The following is a 17,429-nucleotide window of genomic DNA, read 5'->3' on the forward strand; positions in this document are numbered from 1 at the left end:
AGGGAAAGATGTTATCATCATGAATAAAGACGTAAGTAACCTCTCTGCGAACTATGCCCCTATACGGAGTCCTCAGTAGGACTCTTATGCAAATTTCTGCATGCATATATCTCAATGCTTTGGTTTTGCAGGGTGTGCAAGAAGCAGATAGGGAAGAAGAAGGATTCTACATTCGGTCTGGAATCACCATCATATCGGAGAAGGCAACAATAGAGGATGGCACAGTTATCTAAATAGATGATGGATCTCAACTATTTATCAAGGACTTGGTTTCAAGTTGGTGTTGAGATGAGAACATTTTGAAGCACTTCTGAGTGCCTGTTAAAGAATCCGATGCAGCATTTTGGACGCGAAAGAAGAAGCAAGCAAGCTGCTCCTACTTTATCCTACGTAAATTGCAAGATCCCTCCTTGCTTGTAAAAATAGAGCCCAAGTTATGATCTGATGTAAGTTCATAAAGAAATCAAAGAGCTAACTAGTTAGTGCTTTGGGTCAACTTGGTGCTAGTATTTATAAGAGACTATAAAAAAATTATATTTTGTCAGATATAATGAAATGAGCCTTCTAAATGCTTGCAATAAAACTTACATTTACCATATATATTGGAATAGCTTAGACATTGGATCTCATGGAAGAAAGTGTAGCAATGAAGTGCAATGTTGGATCATTTCTGTGCTTCCACATCAAATTAAAAGAGGCTGCTGCCATCTTCTTGTTTTTATTTTTTTACATCATCTACATCTAAATTAAAGCGTAAACTTTTACTTAAAGAAATCAAGTCTCTCTAACTCATCTTAAATAGATCATTCTACACTCAAACTACGTTGGTATATTAAAAAAAAATGGTAATTGATGCACCTTCTTCGTGTTTATGTTCACTGTAGAAAGAGATTTACAAGGTAAATCAATCTAACATTATGGCACACGAAACAATGTTGTTGTCGTGTTTTGCCCTCGAACAGTGTGGTCAAGAACCCCTTAAATACCGAGTCCTTGAGTTGCTACGTGGCAATTCAGGGGTTGCAAGAATTTCCTTCAGTTACACCTGGGAGCTTCTTTTCAATGCAACGTGTTAAATATGCATGGAACATAAAGATATAGAAACAGAAACAGAAGCATTGACAGACAGGGAAAAGAGCGGTGAAATTAATCTAACAATGCTAGAATCAAAGATGATGGACTTCAAGAAATTGGAGGATGTAATGAGGCAGCCAGAAGGTTTTAGCTTGGTGGATAAAAAGGAGAATCTAGTTTCCAACTTCATGGCTGATCAAAAACACCACCAAATTGATTCTGGTAGTGCCCTTCAAATGTTTCTTGATCACATCCCCATTAGTTCTATCCCTGGCATAAAAAGTTCTCCCGGTACTCGAAATCTTCTGCTCCCTCTCAATATGGTTAGTTTTGATAATAGTTTTAAATCGAATGTATGATGATCTGTGTTGTGTGTACTCTTTTTTAGTTGTGGAATTGAAAATTGAGGATAGAGTAAAAGATGCGATACATTTGTTGTTTGAGAAGAATGTTTCTGGTGCTCCTATAGCTGATGTTGTAGATCCTGATACCATTATTGGAAGGTTTTCGGATCGGTATGTGGGGTACATAGATTTAGCTGGCATGGTTCTTTGGGCTCTTGAGGTATAACTTGAGACCTTCACCATCTGAACAAATGCAAATTTTGCAGTTTTTTTCACTTAATGTCCATATTAAGCGGTCTTTGAAATTTAAAGGAATGTGAAAAGGCTCATATGCAAACCAGAGGGACTGACGGTGATGAGAATGGAAAAAGTAGCATGTTCACCATGCTTGAAGATAATCCTCAAATTGGACAAACTAAGGTATCCTTTTCTTATGATACAATGAAGGCTTTAACAAGGTGTTTACAGTAGTTTTTGATGCATTCAAATGGTTAATGTTCTTGGCTTATGTTAAGTTTTATTGGATAAATAATGGTTATGTTTTGTGCTGTCTTATCAGGTTGGGGAGTTAGCCAAGTCATACCTTTGGGATCCATTTTTCCCTGTACACTTGGATGACACACTATTTCACGTTCTGCTGCTTCTCTCCAACCACCACCGGCTGCAAGTTGTGCCTGTCATAGAGAGATCCAGCTTTCAGGGCATTGGTTTTGTAACACAGGTTGAAACTTGTTCTTTCTTAATGTTGTGTGTGCCATCATCTGATTCAAATCTTTGGAGATTTTACTGTTGCTCTTCTATAGTTGTTGAAAGCTAACCTGGTTTTGATCGATTGAAAATAAGGAGGATAAGTAATTGTGATGACATTTCAGGTCTTTTTTTCTGATGGTAAATAATTTGCGATGCTTTTGTTAGAATGCAGTGATACAGCTTTTGCTTCAATCAAGTGGGCTAGAATGGTTTGATAGCATTGCAGACAAGGCTTTATCTGAGTTTCGGTACACCTGACCAAAAACAATACTCGATAATTAATGTTTCAGCTCATTTTTTGTTTGGAGCTGTAAACCATTAAGCTGCTTGTTCACCCTTCTTTTTCCTTGCACAGTTTTGGAAACGAAGAGCGTGTTGATCTTGTATACGGAGATCGAAGCTTGGCAGAAGCTCTTCATATTTTGCGAGAAAGCCGAAGTGGCGTAGTTGCTGTGGTGAATCGTGAAAATAACAAGGTTATCGGTTGCATAAGGAACAGTGATGTTTATCTTTTGTTAGAGAATAACGAAATACTTGGTGACAGAAAGTAGGTTTGGAGGACCATTTCTTCAACCTTTATTATTCATTTCCCCCAAAAAGTGACGTGTTTTAAATACTCGCAGGAGGCTAACTGCTGGGGAGTTCATTCACACAGAAACTGCAAAAGAAAACTCTGATGGCACCTTTGAAAGGGACCTGGGGGCACTATTCGCAGCCGGAGCTCTTCAATTGAGAAACAACTTCCTTCCGAAAATGGACTCGCCAGTTAGTACCAAAAAGAGCAACACTCTCAAGCAAGCCATGAAAGACTTGGCGGAGACCAAAGGCTGTTTTTGCTTTCTAGTAAATGATGCACAGCAGCCAGCAGGTTTGCTGACATTGAGAGACGTCGTCATTCAATTTGCCCCACCATGTATAGATTCGAATATTCATGGAGGTGGTTTCTTTGAATCTGCTCTAGAACAGACAGGGTGCCAAGTTAAGAATGGAACTGTCATTTGTGATCATTGAGTTCCCTGATGCTGACACTGTCGGCTTTTGGCCATTGGATATTATCTCGATATCCAAGCTTCAAGTCCAGGCAAGATATGGTCCTTTCTATAAAAGCTACTTCATAACTGGCAGTCAGGAAACAGCTACATAATTCCCTAGCTTTAATTTTTGTTTGCACGTAAAACATGAACAAAAACCTCTCACATGTTCATGCCAAGTATTATAGACTTGTATAAAGCAATGAATTTTGATTTATTTTTTTAATTCAGAGTATAACTGTTTTTTCCCTCCTGAATTCTCATTCCGTGTGAGAGAGGGAACCAAAGGGAGCAACTCCATTCAAAGTAGTATAAATTGTGCACAAGTTTTTTGGATCAGAACTGCTCTATCAAAACTTGGAAGAGAGCTACATCTTAAGGGAAAGGTTCACTGAACTAAAAGGAAGGCTTGCATTTTATGTTTAGCCCCCGGCTCATGGCATAACCAAGAGATAAATATGAAGAGTACAACAAATCCACTATGGCACAGGCTTTTTGGTGCACCCCCAGTTCAGTATAATCCACCTTCCTGAACAACGTGCTCTGCTGACACCAAAAATTAAACAAGCTCACATTTAAAAAACCTGGAACAAAATGGCAAGACTTAGGGATTGTGCAGTAATCCCAGGGCATCTAAATTGTTTCACTAGCTTCATTACACCACATACATTCTCATTCTCTTGACGAATAGGGTTTGAGAAATCATGGCAGATGTTAGCCACAACCTGTTTACAGTATTCTCTCAGGTAACAAGACATACAAGCAGCATACTAAAGAACAAACCTAAAATGATGTGCACCTACAGTTGCCTGCCTCTTAGAAGATGAACTCTAAAAAATGCAGTTGTATACCAGAGCTCAGAGAGGAATGGGAATTACTGTTCGAGAGAGGAAGGAAGAACGCTCAACCAGTTCGTTGTTCTTTCATACCTAGTCAAGCATTATTCTTCCATTTTCAAACTAATGATATCATAAATGTCTAACCACAAAAACCATATTAAAATATCAAAAGTCAAAGACCAAACTTGTGTACACGTGAAAACCAAAGCTGATGTGAGGTCTGCTGATATATTTCTGCATGCAAACTGTACATGGATATGCGATTATTACGCATCTACATTTGACGAAGCACAATCCCTTCCATTCTTTAAATCTTTTATTTTTAGTTTCTGATTCCAGGTATTACAGCATTACTCCAGTTTGCTTGCAGTGCATATGGAGGATCAATAGGTGACATGCTTGAATGTGGCCATGTTCTTTAAGATTTGCAATGTGAAGCAGCAGGGGCTGGGTTGCCCCTTTCTCAACCTAAATGGCTACATTGATGAAACAAGGCCTCTTCCAAATCTCACATAAGATCCATCCACAATGCCTTATCTGATCACTGGTGGAAAGCAGGAAATATAAACAAATTCAGGCAGGATACATAACAAAGCAACATTCAGGCTCTACAGACTCCATCTCCAGTCTACTGATCTGATGGAGGATTGATGGATAAAGATTTCAACTTGTTGCACTAATGTCAACTGCTAGGATAACCGGCACATGCTGTGGCTGCCTGTATTGCTCTTCAATCCTAGCATTTTCTCAGGAAAGCTCATCTCTGAATCCCCTGGTATTCCAGATGACAGAAGACCCCCGTTTTCTGAATTCACATGGACGAAAACCATTCATGGCCTTCCCCATCAGAGCCATAGCAGCAATGCTAGCAAACTGCTTCTTCTGGAAGTCTAGTGTTGCCACTGAACATTCTGGCTCAGAAACTACCACAGCCATGGGCTTCTTTTTTGGAGATGCAGATGGCTTATGACACCACCTCTGAACCCAAGCATGAGAGAGTGTTATTTCTTGACTTTTCCTTGCCAAGTAAGTGGAATAGGATTTAGCGTTCCTAGGTGACTCTGCAGTCTGATCTGTCACCGCCTGCTCTTTACCGCAAGTATTGCTTTTCTTTGGTTCTGAAATACTTTTCCCATGTCTTGGCATTTTGCCGATCAACTTATTAAATTTCCGACGGGATAATGCTTCTTCAACTTTTGAACTTTTAGTACCATAACCAAAAGAATCTGAAGCACTTGGTTTGAGACGTTTAACCCATCTGCTGTATGGGTCCAATCTCGATGGAGCGTTATGGCAGTCACTGGATTTTGAATTTGTAGAATGCTCAGGATGGGGAAGTAAGCATTCCACATCCAAACTCTGGGTTCTTGAGGTGCTTGTCTCCATGTCATCTGGTGACCTTGCCACGCCTAGAAGTACAGGAAGTTCTTGCTTAATATCAGGTAATTCGGTGTTCATCTGTCTGCCCTTGGTTTCTTGTCTGACTGGAGGCACTCCAGCTTGAGAAGCTGGTGACTTTTGGCCCTCGCTGATGTCCTACAAAGTCAATAAATACTCATGTGAACAGATGAGACGATGGCCTTGTAAGCCTTGGACTCTGGAACTTTTTGTAAAGTTACGATCCCTTCGATAAATTCCTTGGCCTAAACCAGAGCAAAAATCTAACTAGACAATGCAAACACCTGTCTAACTAGACAATGCAAACACCTGTAGAATGTAACTTATTAGCGGTAGAATGATTTCAAAGACCAAGGTAGAAATCCACCAAATTCCTTGAGTAGCAAGCGGCTGCTAATACAGCTGTATAAAATTCCTTACCTAATGCAGAAAATTAGTTTTTTTCAGAAAGTAAATTTAAAAAAAAAAAATAAAAAAATTATTTTTTAATATTTAGTAGTGTAATGAAAAATAAATTAGAAAATATTTTTTAGTATTTTATTATGTCATAAAAAATAAGTTAAAAAATAACTTATTAATATTTTATTTTTTCAAGTTTATTAAAATAATGATAACCAAATGTTACAAATTAAAAGGTTGAATGAGAATAAAATTTAAAAATATATAATTTCATAAATTATCTTAAATCAAATAAATAAAAAAATCAAATCTAAAAAGAAAAAGTTAACATTTTATAAATTATTTCAAATAAAATAAGTAACAAGGACCACATTTGATAGATAAATTTTTTTAGTAAAAAATAATAAGAAAAAATAATAATTAATAATAATTAATATAAAAATTAAATTTTAAGAGATAAAATTAAAAAATAAATATTCAAAATAAAATATATATAACAATTAAAAGTTTGAGGATCAAATTTAATATAATTAACAAATAATATGATATTTTAAAACTTTTTACAACTTTCAAAAAGTATTTTCTGTTAAAATTTTATAATTTTATAAGAAAATATTTTTTTTGAAAATCAAGCTAAATTTTTTTAATTAAAAAATATTTTTTTATTAACTTTTATAATAATAAGCAAAAATAAAAAAATTTTAAAAATCATTTTTCGAGCAACAAGCATGGTAAACCAGTATAAATTAGTAGATCAGATTTATTGTCTGTCAACAATGCGCACAAGATTCCTTCACAAGTTTTTGAGAACGCAGTCAATACTAAAAAGGCACTTGGGGGGCACAAACTTAGAGATAGAAACACAGTCAACGTTACCTTATGTGATTGCATCGATGCCACACCTGCAACATAAAGAAATAAACTCAATAATTTGCATGGTAGGACTGGGCTAAAAAAATACAAAACTCATTAACACTACTCAAATTTAGGTGATTATATCTAATCAACTTCATCGGAGGGATGTGCTCCAGAGCATAGAAAGCTATCATCAACACTGCATTCTAAGATTTAACCGAGTCCTCATATGAGATACTGACCGTACATACCAGATATATGATTCTCACAGAAAGCGTGAATATCCATGGCATCAGTTTCAGCTGATGAATCATTCTCTTCATCGACTGCAGAAGTCTTGAAATTCTCAGTGTTTTCTATTCCATCAGCTGATGAATCATTCTCTTTGACAACTGCAGAAGCCTTGACATTCCCAGTGTTTTCTTTTCCTTCACTCTCTGTGGAGCTTCCCGGAGGTTGCATCTGCTCTCCTTGCTTGACATAGAAGCCAAAATCCGGAGATAAAGCAAGGAGTTCAGTCACCATTTTCCCCTTAAATTCAGTGGATGTTGCGGACTCTCTAAACACCTGGGCACCATCAGGTAAGTTTACGCCAGTCTTTTTTGTGATGAAAAAGCGGTGTGTGGTCTGGGTAAACTTCGGAGGACCTCTAGAAAATTCTTCTATGGAGTCCATTGTAGCACGCATTCTCATGGTCCCCACATCATGAACAGAGGGAAGACTTGGTAGTGCATAAGATCCATGACACAATTTTTCTAATTTGATACTATCTCTGGGACTGATCTGGCTAGAAAACAATTCAAAATCAGAATGATTTGGCACCGTCTGAAATGACTTGCCGAAAAAATCTCTTAGCTGATTATTGCTTGTTGAGGGATGACAAAAGAGAAGACCATCATTTTTATTCATTTTCTTCTTATGAACCAAAGACGCACAGCCTGGTTCATTAATGTGATCGAGCCCATAGAAAAAGGACTGAATTGGAGCCCTTCTGCCTTCAAACTCACACGGCACAGTAACCGCAGTCGACCTTACAAAATCATTCTGAATAGGTGTCGAAACGACTCTGCTACTCCTTTCTAGCAAACTATTAGACTTCAACTGCTTCTCTGGAGCCAAGTTGATATCTTCTGTCTGAAACTGGGGTTTTCTTTTCTGAATCTCTACCTCAGGAGGAGCCTGTCCGGGCATTAAGGATAAATAATCCACAGTTCTACCAGGAGAAACACCATTCTTCAGAGATAAAACACTATCCCTATCTTGAGAAGGTTTGAACACCGGAAAAGAAGACTGGCCCTCAAACGCTTCATTCCTCAGTTTTTTTGAACTCATGGTACGGTTATCTTTCATGAAGTCGATTCCTTTCCCCTCAATTAATTCTCCAAGCCCCCCGACAAATTTAGAACTACATGTCTCCATCTCCGGCCCACTAAGTGACTGATGATGTTTTCTACCATGACTGACTTCCCCAGAATCATCACCTAATCGCTTTGGAGCTTTATTTTCTTTCCTGCAACTAGTTTGCGTCCAATGAGACATCCAAACAGACTGGCACTGCTTCATAGACTGGTACTGCCAATCCAAAGTCACAACATGTGAGGTCGTTGATTCTCTGTTATTTCTTTTTTCCAAAAAGCAAAAAAAAAAAGAAGATCAGTGCAAGGATCTTACTTTACAAAATAAATCAATCCCACTAAAAGAAATAATAAAAAGGAAAGGATTTCCACTTACAACGAACTTAAACAACAACCCAACACGGAAAACCTAGTTACAGAAGTCCAGAAAAAAAAATTATTAATTTATCTAAGTTACTTGCAAACTCGTTTATGAACAAATAAAAACATAGGCATGGTAGTACGTGTAAGCAAGCTTGCAGTTTTATTCACCTTCTTCTCTGCTTCTCTCTGTAATCATAGATTCATAGATAACAACATCACTGAAATGAAGCTCAAATTCTTGTTCGGTTGAAGCACTTTTTTGAGGGTTTGTAGAAGGGATTTATTTGTGTTCGGTATTTGATCTGTTTTGAGTTTGGGCTTTTTTGTTTTCTTGCTTGGCCACGAACTTATTAATATTGAGTTTTAACTAATTTTTTATTGTTAAAAATAAAATTTTAAAAAATAAATAAAAATATTATTTTAATATATTTATAAATTAAAAAAACATTTTTATAAGTATATATTATAGAAGTGGCTCAAATGTTTTTGAGCCTTCAAAATATATTAAAATAATTTTTTTTATTTTTAAAAAATTATTTTTAGTATCAATATATCAAAAACATATTAATTTAAAATAAATTAAAAAATAAAAAATTTAAATTTTTTCAAAAATATTTTTAAAATATAATACTAATATCCACATTTTTTTTAATTCAACAGCAACAATAAATCACCTATTAACATGCAATATATACTTATTGTAAACACGTTTCTAGTGTGTTGTAATATGATTTATATATTTAAAACAAAAAATGGATGTAAATGATTTGGATAGCTAAATATATACATGTTTTTCATATATTACTATTTATTTTCAATGTTTTTTTATTTAAAAAAGATATAGATAATAATGTGCAGAGTTAAATTTTAAACACAAGGATATATAATTTTTTTTATATTTATATTCACGAACTAATATCCTAGATACAAATTATATAACTAAGAAGACACTAAGGTTTAATAGAAAAAATATATGTACAAACATATATTATGAAAAAAATAAAATTCTGATAAATATAATTTAATTGATCAGATTTTAAATTTATTTTCTAAAAATTACCTATTTAAATACTATAAATTTTAAGACTACTAGAGATTTAATTTTACAATCTCAATCAAGGTATACATAAATTTATTTAATACCCATAGTTATAAAATAAAACACATTACTAATTACAAACTATTGAAAATTAAAATTAATTATAAAGACAAAGCTACCACTCAAAGTTTATATTGATCCCTGGAGTTCTGTAATTTTTTTAAATATATCTATAAACAATTATAATATATATTTCTGGGTCCGAAAACTGTCATGACTAACCTAATAGATTAAGGATACAGTTGGAAGAGACACGATACAGTGCTTTGTAGTAGAATTGTAGAAGGATACCTTGTCTTGCGAGCACTGGGAATTTGCAAGAGGTGCTGTGGCAATTCCTCGCTTGCTAGAAGATATGATCACCTGAACAACAAATATCTTCACTTGATGCGGAGATTCAAGTTGCAGCAACGCTAACTCAGTTCGGCGGTGATCATGCACAAAATACCTGATCCTTATCGCTTCGAAAGGGTTTTCTTCATTGGATTCTGCTAGCTAGCTAGCTGTGGAGCCCCGTGAAAGGGAACTTTATTCTCGAAACGCTTGATTCAGTAGAAGAGACAAGATATATCAAATCTTAGTTTAAGGTAGTAGTAATAATAATAAATAAATAAATTAATAATAACAACAACAAAATTAAAAAAAAATACTTCGTATTAACACCCAAAAACTGGTTTAAGATACCATACTTGGCCCTCGATTTTGGAACGAGGGTATGAAGTCATTAACATCATAGAAAAAACAAAATAAATAATGAAGTAATATATAAAGAAATTTATTTTTAAAAATAGCACAATTTAAAAATATTATAGCTCATAAATTAAATATTTTAATAATATTAGAAACTGTGATATTTATCTAAATATTATGATTGTGATCGATAAAATTAATTATAATTTTATCATATTGATATTGACCTCCTTATTTGCTAAATATTGCTCCTTTCAAGTGTAATATTTACTTTATCGCTCTTGATAATATAAAAGTATATTATTTTATTATTTTTTAAAACAGTGATATTCCGTCAAATTTTCACATTTATTGTGCTATTCTTTTTTTAAAAACACCCAATATATAGGTTGCTTGGATGGCTAGAATTTCTTAGAGTTGTTAACATTAATTGGTGGGTTCCATTGCTATGTGCATGGTTCATCCACCAGAAAAATACAGTTTTAATTTGGCTGTAATTTGTCCACGTATGATCTAACGATGACCGATCTCTCGGTGTTGTACGATACAATGTTGTCGGCTAGACAAGCATTATTTGCTTATCTGCGACACCATTATTGGAAAGAAAATCTTGCCATTTGAAATACGTGTCTCAGGGGAATTTCACGTCTTGTCAGAGAGTTGGGCAAGAGACCATTCGATGATCCATGTCAGTTTTCTTGCTTAAAACCGCACGTTGCGTGCCTGGCATCGAACACGTGATTGTGCCATGTACAAGCAAACTAGGTAATCTTGTCTAGTGTATAGCTGTGGAAACTTAATTCAATGTTCGGAGTCAAATTAATTCCCATACTATTCATTTTCTTCGTACTTGATGCTTTCGGTTCAGATCTTTCTTTTATAAAAAGAAAGAAAAGAAAGAAAAGAAAGCATAGTTTTTTTTAGGTTGGAATAACATGTTTAGGTTGGAATAACACTAGAATAAGTGTTTTTCTAGGAACCATCACTACACACCTTAATTCACACGCAAGTATACAATCATTAGTAGAACTTTGAATTGATAAGCTCTTCCTCGTGCCTTGATTTCTTAGGATGTGTCTGTAAATTTCAATTAGCTAAAGAGGAAGCCAAGTATGGCAGAAAAATTGTCTTCGTTCTGATACCATCTTCGCAGTGAAGACTGATTCTCCCCTGAACGGCTGGAATAGAAAAGTTGATGTGTTCTGTGCTTCACCGTTTCCCATGCCCCTCCTCTGTAAACCATTCATGGGGTGTGTATCTGGTTTTCTCACATCCATTTTTTCAAATAACTGATTGATGCTTGCAATACACAACTGTTAACTGATAGACGCAGCAGCGTATAAATTATAACGTTTCCTTGCTTGTTGATTTTGACAAATATTCTCTGCAGAACCATAGTTTTTTACAATGAAAAAAGCATGTCCACTTAATTCAAGTGGCAAAGCTTATCTGGTTGAAGTGCGAAAAGACTGCCTTTCAAATCCTCTGTTCGTCGATCACACTCCAATAATTAACGGTCTGTAAATGCAAGTAAACATACTGGGATTTGCTTTTTATTATATACAAGACTCCATTATCGAGATACACAGAAGCTAAAAGCAACAACCAACAAGATACAAGATCAACATCTCTCTATACAATAAACAAGATAGATTAAGATGACACCACCAAGCACAATTTTGAGATTTTTTTTATCCATGAGCATTGATTTTTTTTACCTCGTTTTCTAAATTACAGTGGATATTTTTGAGTTGTGAAAAAAGAGAGGATCCTGTGCGCTGTCAAACTATTATGTTTTTGAGGTGGGAAATAGAAGTAACAAGCGTGCGAGAGATAGAGCTAGTGCTATGTTGGTGGGTATTTTTGGAAAAACAAACATTGTTTCATGACACGGTAATGAGATGTTGCTGGAGAATGCGGTTCAAATAATATTTTATAAAAAAATTAATATTATTTTATAAATTTTTTTTTTATGTTTTTAAATATTATTTATAAAAAATACTTTAAAAAATAATTGTTACCACAATACTTAATATCTAAACCAAGATATCATTTTAATTTGTTTTTTGTATGAATTTAATAAATTGAATTTTGAAATTCAAGTATGGACCCTCTAAAAAATATTTCAGATATAAAAAATTATTTAAATGGTTCTCAAACAATAACTGTTAAACAGTTTTGTCAACATGGCCAAGCCTGATCAAATCAGGTTTTATTTTGAATCAAAAAAATATTACTCTGCTTAAACTTGGTTGACATAATTAGTTGACCCAAACAAACCATCAATGTGAATACTATAAAATATTTTTTTATATAAAAAAATATAAATTTATTTTTTTGATAAAAAAAATTCCAGATGATATATTATAAATTGATTCAATAATGACCCAAATTCATTTTCGGGTCAGATTATGGACCGAGCCTCGCAACTTTCCTAACAGCCTGTAGGCTGAGGACTTGGGAGAGGCAACTCCTGGAGCCATAAGCACGTGCAGGGTTGCCCAATGGGCTACATTAATGAGACCTCGTAAATAACTAAATTTGATATCACGGAGAAAGGTAGGCCCAGCCCAATAAATTTTATTCGTTTGTTCACAGATTGGTGCGGAGTAGATGCTCATGGACCTCAGCTACCCCTTCTTTGTTTGGTATGCACCCTTCCTTGGAGTACAGCTTTTGTCCTTTTTCTTTTCATGTTTTACTAAATAAATGAATGAATAAATAAAACTCCCTCCTTCCTTCTCTGCCAAATCTGCTGTGCTCTTCCATCAACTTTAAAGGACGGATTATTTCTTTAAAAAAATATTTTTAAATATTTTTATTAATTTTAAATCAATATATTTTTAAATAATTTTAATGTGCGGATGTTAAAAATAAATTTTTTTAAAATAAAAAATTATTAACTTATATTTTATCATAAAAAAATATTTAAAAAAAAAACAGTAATTATATAATCAAACAAGCTTTTATGATATTTATTTTAATATTTTAAAATTTTAAAAAAATTAATTTTTTATTTTTAAATTATTTTAATATATTAATGTCAAAATAATTCTAAAAAATAAAAATATTATTTTAATATATTTTTAAATAAAAAATATTTTAAAAAACAATTATAATTTAAATTTAGGTTAAAACACTCCGTGCATTATTTAAACTTCGGTTAAAACACAAAAAAGTTGTCGCCATTTTTATTTTTTTAACCATTAAATTTATCTTCTTCTTCTTTTTTTTTTAATGCTGTCTGTTTGAGTTGTTTTAGGGAGGGTAAAAATATTTCATCAATTAAAAAAATAATTTTATTACCGATCCATATTTTTCAGAGATATAAGTCTTTTATCTTTGCTATTTAAAACGAGAGTCAATGTATATATTAAGTGTTAAAATAATGAAGATCATCATTCACTATTATATCGAAAAACATATAATCAATATATCAATATATATATGTGAATATAATAAATAATATATTAATTTATACATTATAATACTAATAAAATTATTAATTTACTATATATTGACATTGTAACATCATAATTACACAACACCCTTAATATGCTAATAAAAAGACCCACTCCTTCTTAGATAAAAAAAGAAAAAGAATACTGTTATATTTTTTTTAGGAAAAGATGAAGTTGATTTAATGGTTAAAGTATATTCTTTATTTTGAAATAAGATATTAAAATAATTAGTGGGTATCATTTAATTCTAACAGAAAGAATTTTTTTTAAGTATTTATTTTAATATATAAAAACTAATAAAGAAATATTCCAAGTTTTTTTTTTTCCCTGGAATAGGCCACCAAAAAACGCCACCTGGACGTCATCACTTACAGACAAATAATTTTCCATCCCTCTTCAAACACCCTTCCTTCCCTGTCGTTAACTCAACTCTCCTCATCTCTTTGTTTTTTTTTTTTTTTAATGAAAATTCAAAAAGAAATAAAAATAAAAAGCAGTAAAATACTAAAATCTATATCCCTGTAAGCAGGCACTGGCTGATTCATACAGATCTGCACATCCTTCGCCTCTAAAAACTATCTTTTGTTTCTCCTTGGTTCTCTCACGGACAGTCTTTACTCCCTAGCCACCAAAACCACAAGTCCATTTAAGGTCAGCTTCTCTTCTCTTCTTTTCCCTCTATTTTTCTTTTCTATTATAATCTATCTATTTATTTCCTTCCCCTTCCATTTTTTTTATCTGCCTGGTTTGCTTCCTGATTCTTTGCACCCTTTAATCCCTTACTTTTTACCATCCAATCACCTTGTACGTTTATGGTTCTTGATTCCTATGGCTCTCTTTATTATAGATCTGTTTCTTGAAAGTATTTCCTGGTTTCTTGGTTGTTAGATCTTGTGCTGTTTTGGGTTTGATTTGGTTGCTTAAACGAAGCTTATATTCTTCATTTTGGGTTCCTGAGATATGGGAAGTTAAAGGGCTTTGTGGGTCTTGGATTCTTTTTGTGTGCCTTTATCATCTGGGTTCCTTTCAAATTTGTTAAGGTTTTTATTTTTATATAGTTCGGGCTCCTAAAAATTGAGAAAGTGAACGGTTTTGTTTGCATTGGATAGTTTTTATGTTTCTTGCGTACATTTTGTCATCTGGGTTCTTTCAAATCTGGTTTAAATATTTTTCTGAACATAAATTTGTTGAATAGCAATTTTATTTTTGCTGTAGCAATTAAGAAGATTCATGCGTTTTTTTCTCCTTTCTTTTTTTGTGGGTGTTATGCTTTGATTTGATTGGAAATTGGATGTTGTACCACCTCACCGGATTTTAATTCGTGAAATTGAATGAGTATTGGTCAAATTGAAGCATGGTCATGCATTTATAGTAATTGGAGCATGGTCATGCTTGTATAGTTAAAATCAAGCATGGTCATGTTTTTTGAGTAGCAGTTGGATTTTTAATATGCATGCATACATAGATATGGGTACTGTTATATGTTGTTTTTTCTGTTTTCACATGAGGTTTTTTTGTCTGGTTTAATTTGTTTTATATTATCAAATTGGCAGGATTGTGAAGATTAAATTGGATGGAGGGAATTGGGGCTGAGGGTGCCTCTGTGGCATCACCTGTTGCGCAATGGGGAAATGATGTTTGGAGGATGTATCAGTATTATCTTGATAAGAGCACGCCACATACGGTCTATAGGTGGATTGGGACTTTTGTTGTAATGGCTATCTACTGTTTGCGAGTTTATTATGTTCAAGGATTTTACATAATTGCCTATGGGCTTGGAATATACATACTGAACTTGCTAATTGGGTTTTTATCACCTCTGGTTGATCCTGAAATTGATCCTTCAGATGGTCCTTTGCTGCCAACAAAGGGTTCTGATGAATTTAAGCCATTCATTCGCCGACTTCCTGAGTTCAAATTCTGGTAATGAAAGTAATTTTTCCACTTGTGGCATTTAGTCTTGCAATTACCCCCATGCTGTTTGTATGTGTATCAACTCAGTTATCCTGTTGTGTAATTGCTTTCATTGTTCTTTATAACCTGATAAATGATTCCTGGTAATCTTCCAAGACTTCAATCATGAATGATCCACCCTTGAGTACCTTTTGGTTATATACAGCCCTTCAATTAGTGGTTCTCATAGTTCTTGCAGATTCAGGATTGCTTTAAAAGAATAGGTGGTTGGAAAGCTAAATAGTTTTAGTAGTGTGTTTGATTAAGATTAGATGTTTCTACTATTCCATGATTTCTCTTAACTATATAGAGCTGCTTTTGGGTATAGGATAAGTAAACAAACCAATCACATATCTATAATAAACGATGCAAGAAAAAGAAATGGGTTCTCCCGCCATCAAGAAGGGGTGGGATAAGGAAGAGGGGATTAAGGAAATCATCTTTGATACATTTATGCACGCCAGTAATCCTGTTGTTTCTGTCATTATATCCAGGTACTCCTTCACGAAAGCATTCGTCATCGCATTTGTTATGACCTTCTTTTCCATGTTTGATGTTCCTGTCTTTTGGCCTATTTTGCTCTGTTACTGGATTGTTCTTTTTGTCCTTACAATGAGGCGCCAAATTGCGCATATGATCAAATACAAATATATTCCATTCAACGTTGGAAAGCAGGTGAGTTTGAAGTGCTTTACACCACTAGTAACCGTGGCAACTGTAACATTTTTTCTTGCAGGACTGCCATTATGTGAGATAACATTCTGGTTTCTTTGATCTTTAACAGAAGTATGGTGGCAAGAAGTCTTCTGCAAGTAGCAGTGGCTCCCGTGGGGACTAAAGCCTGGATGGTTGGTAGACGCCTAGAAAAGGACCAAATGGAAGTTAAAATTTAGGCATGAAGATTCATGACAATTGAATTTTTTTTTTTTTTGGAGGGACATGCCTTTATGTTGTGATGGACTAATATGCACTTGCAAACAGAAAGTTCAGTTGTGCCTTGACATTTTATGATGGCAGAGTGCTGATGTTGCAGGAGTTAAACTTTATTGTTTATATACCAATTAAGAAGATTCATTTGCGTTTCTGAGAATGAAGATTGTCTTATGTATATCCTGCTTGATGCAGTGGTATTAGTCCCCTCGCTGGTAGTCATGGAAAGTGGCAATTATAGCCACAAGTGTGTGCTTCTTTAATACTGGAAGTTATCACAGAAAGACAGTTGTGGATGGTTCTCTTGCAAGTTAACTTTCAGTTTAAACTTAGTGCTTGTTCTTCAATTTGTTCTGGCTCCAGTGCTTGTTCTTTGGTGCTCAAGTAATTGTGAAACTGATATGTTTCTTCTGTACTTGTTTTGGTATGTAAATGGGTTTGGTAAATTCGCTTATGTTGAATTGTTGATTGCCACAACTTGCATCAATTTTCGTTTAGCCATGTTATCCGCAGTTAAATCACCAAGTAACTAAGTAGAGGAATTATCCAAGTTATAGATGTGGAAAACTGTTCTGCAAGGCAAGATCCATCAAGTTTTGCAAAAAGATTGATTTCAGTTTTTCAGACGAGGATTGGGATATGTTGCCCTATCTCCTGCTGCCTCTTTCTAGCTCGGTCCACGATCATGCACTGAGGAGTCTGTTGCCTACCTGTGAACCCCTCCACCCTCGAGCTCTTTATCATGGTGAGGGTTGAGGCGAAGGTGCTAGCACCAGGTTCATTGGTACGACTTGCCAACATTTTGTCTCTGCCATTGAAGCTAAACTCCGTACCGTAAGTCATAACTATCAGGCCAGGCCCACAGCCAGTTTTTTTTTTTTTTTTTTT

The 17,429-nt window shown here is 34.2% G+C and overlaps 4 protein-coding genes across 4 annotated transcripts in view; 3 read left to right on the plus strand and 1 right to left on the minus strand.

The window, feature by feature from the left end:
- LOC105142287 (glucose-1-phosphate adenylyltransferase large subunit 1-like) overlaps positions 1–597 on the plus strand; it is a 5,955-nt gene extending 5,358 nt beyond the window's left edge. The window contains exon 15 of the mRNA XM_011049853.1: positions 132–597. Coding sequence (XP_011048155.1) covers positions 132–233 — 102 coding nt within the window. The 3' untranslated portion in view covers positions 234–597. The remainder of the gene's footprint in view (positions 1–131) is intronic.
- A 578-nt stretch (positions 598–1,175) lies between these two features.
- LOC105142296 (SNF1-related protein kinase regulatory subunit gamma-1-like) lies at positions 1,176–3,179 on the plus strand. Its single transcript, XM_011049864.1, has 7 exons — positions 1,176–1,365; positions 1,463–1,638; positions 1,731–1,838; positions 1,978–2,139; positions 2,334–2,416; positions 2,524–2,715; positions 2,792–3,179. The coding sequence occupies exons 1-7, from the start codon at positions 1,176–1,178 to the stop codon at positions 3,177–3,179; spliced, it is 1,299 nt and encodes a 432-aa protein (XP_011048166.1).
- Positions 3,180–4,195: 1,016 nt separating this feature from the next.
- On the minus strand, positions 4,196–10,002 carry LOC105142305 (uncharacterized). Its single transcript, XM_011049874.1, has 4 exons — positions 9,799–10,002; positions 6,942–8,262; positions 6,712–6,737; positions 4,196–5,574 (listed from the first exon to the last, which is right to left on the minus strand). The coding sequence occupies exons 2-4, from the start codon at positions 8,251–8,253 to the stop codon at positions 4,786–4,788; spliced, it is 2,127 nt and encodes a 708-aa protein (XP_011048176.1). The 5' UTR covers positions 8,254–8,262; positions 9,799–10,002; the 3' UTR covers positions 4,196–4,785.
- A 4,083-nt stretch (positions 10,003–14,085) lies between these two features.
- On the plus strand, positions 14,086–16,837 carry LOC105142311 (protein RER1A-like). Its single transcript, XM_011049889.1, has 4 exons — positions 14,086–14,309; positions 15,212–15,581; positions 16,106–16,286; positions 16,396–16,837. Exons 2-4 carry the CDS (start codon positions 15,232–15,234, stop codon positions 16,447–16,449), a joined length of 585 nt encoding a protein of 194 aa, XP_011048191.1. The 5' UTR covers positions 14,086–14,309; positions 15,212–15,231; the 3' UTR covers positions 16,450–16,837.
- Positions 16,838–17,429: the final 592 nt, after the last annotated feature.

The sequence above is a fragment of the Populus euphratica genome, unplaced genomic scaffold, assembly GCF_000495115.2.
Source record: "Populus euphratica unplaced genomic scaffold, PopEup_1.0 scaffold3.1, whole genome shotgun sequence".
Classification (NCBI taxonomy): domain Eukaryota; kingdom Viridiplantae; phylum Streptophyta; class Magnoliopsida; order Malpighiales; family Salicaceae; genus Populus; species Populus euphratica.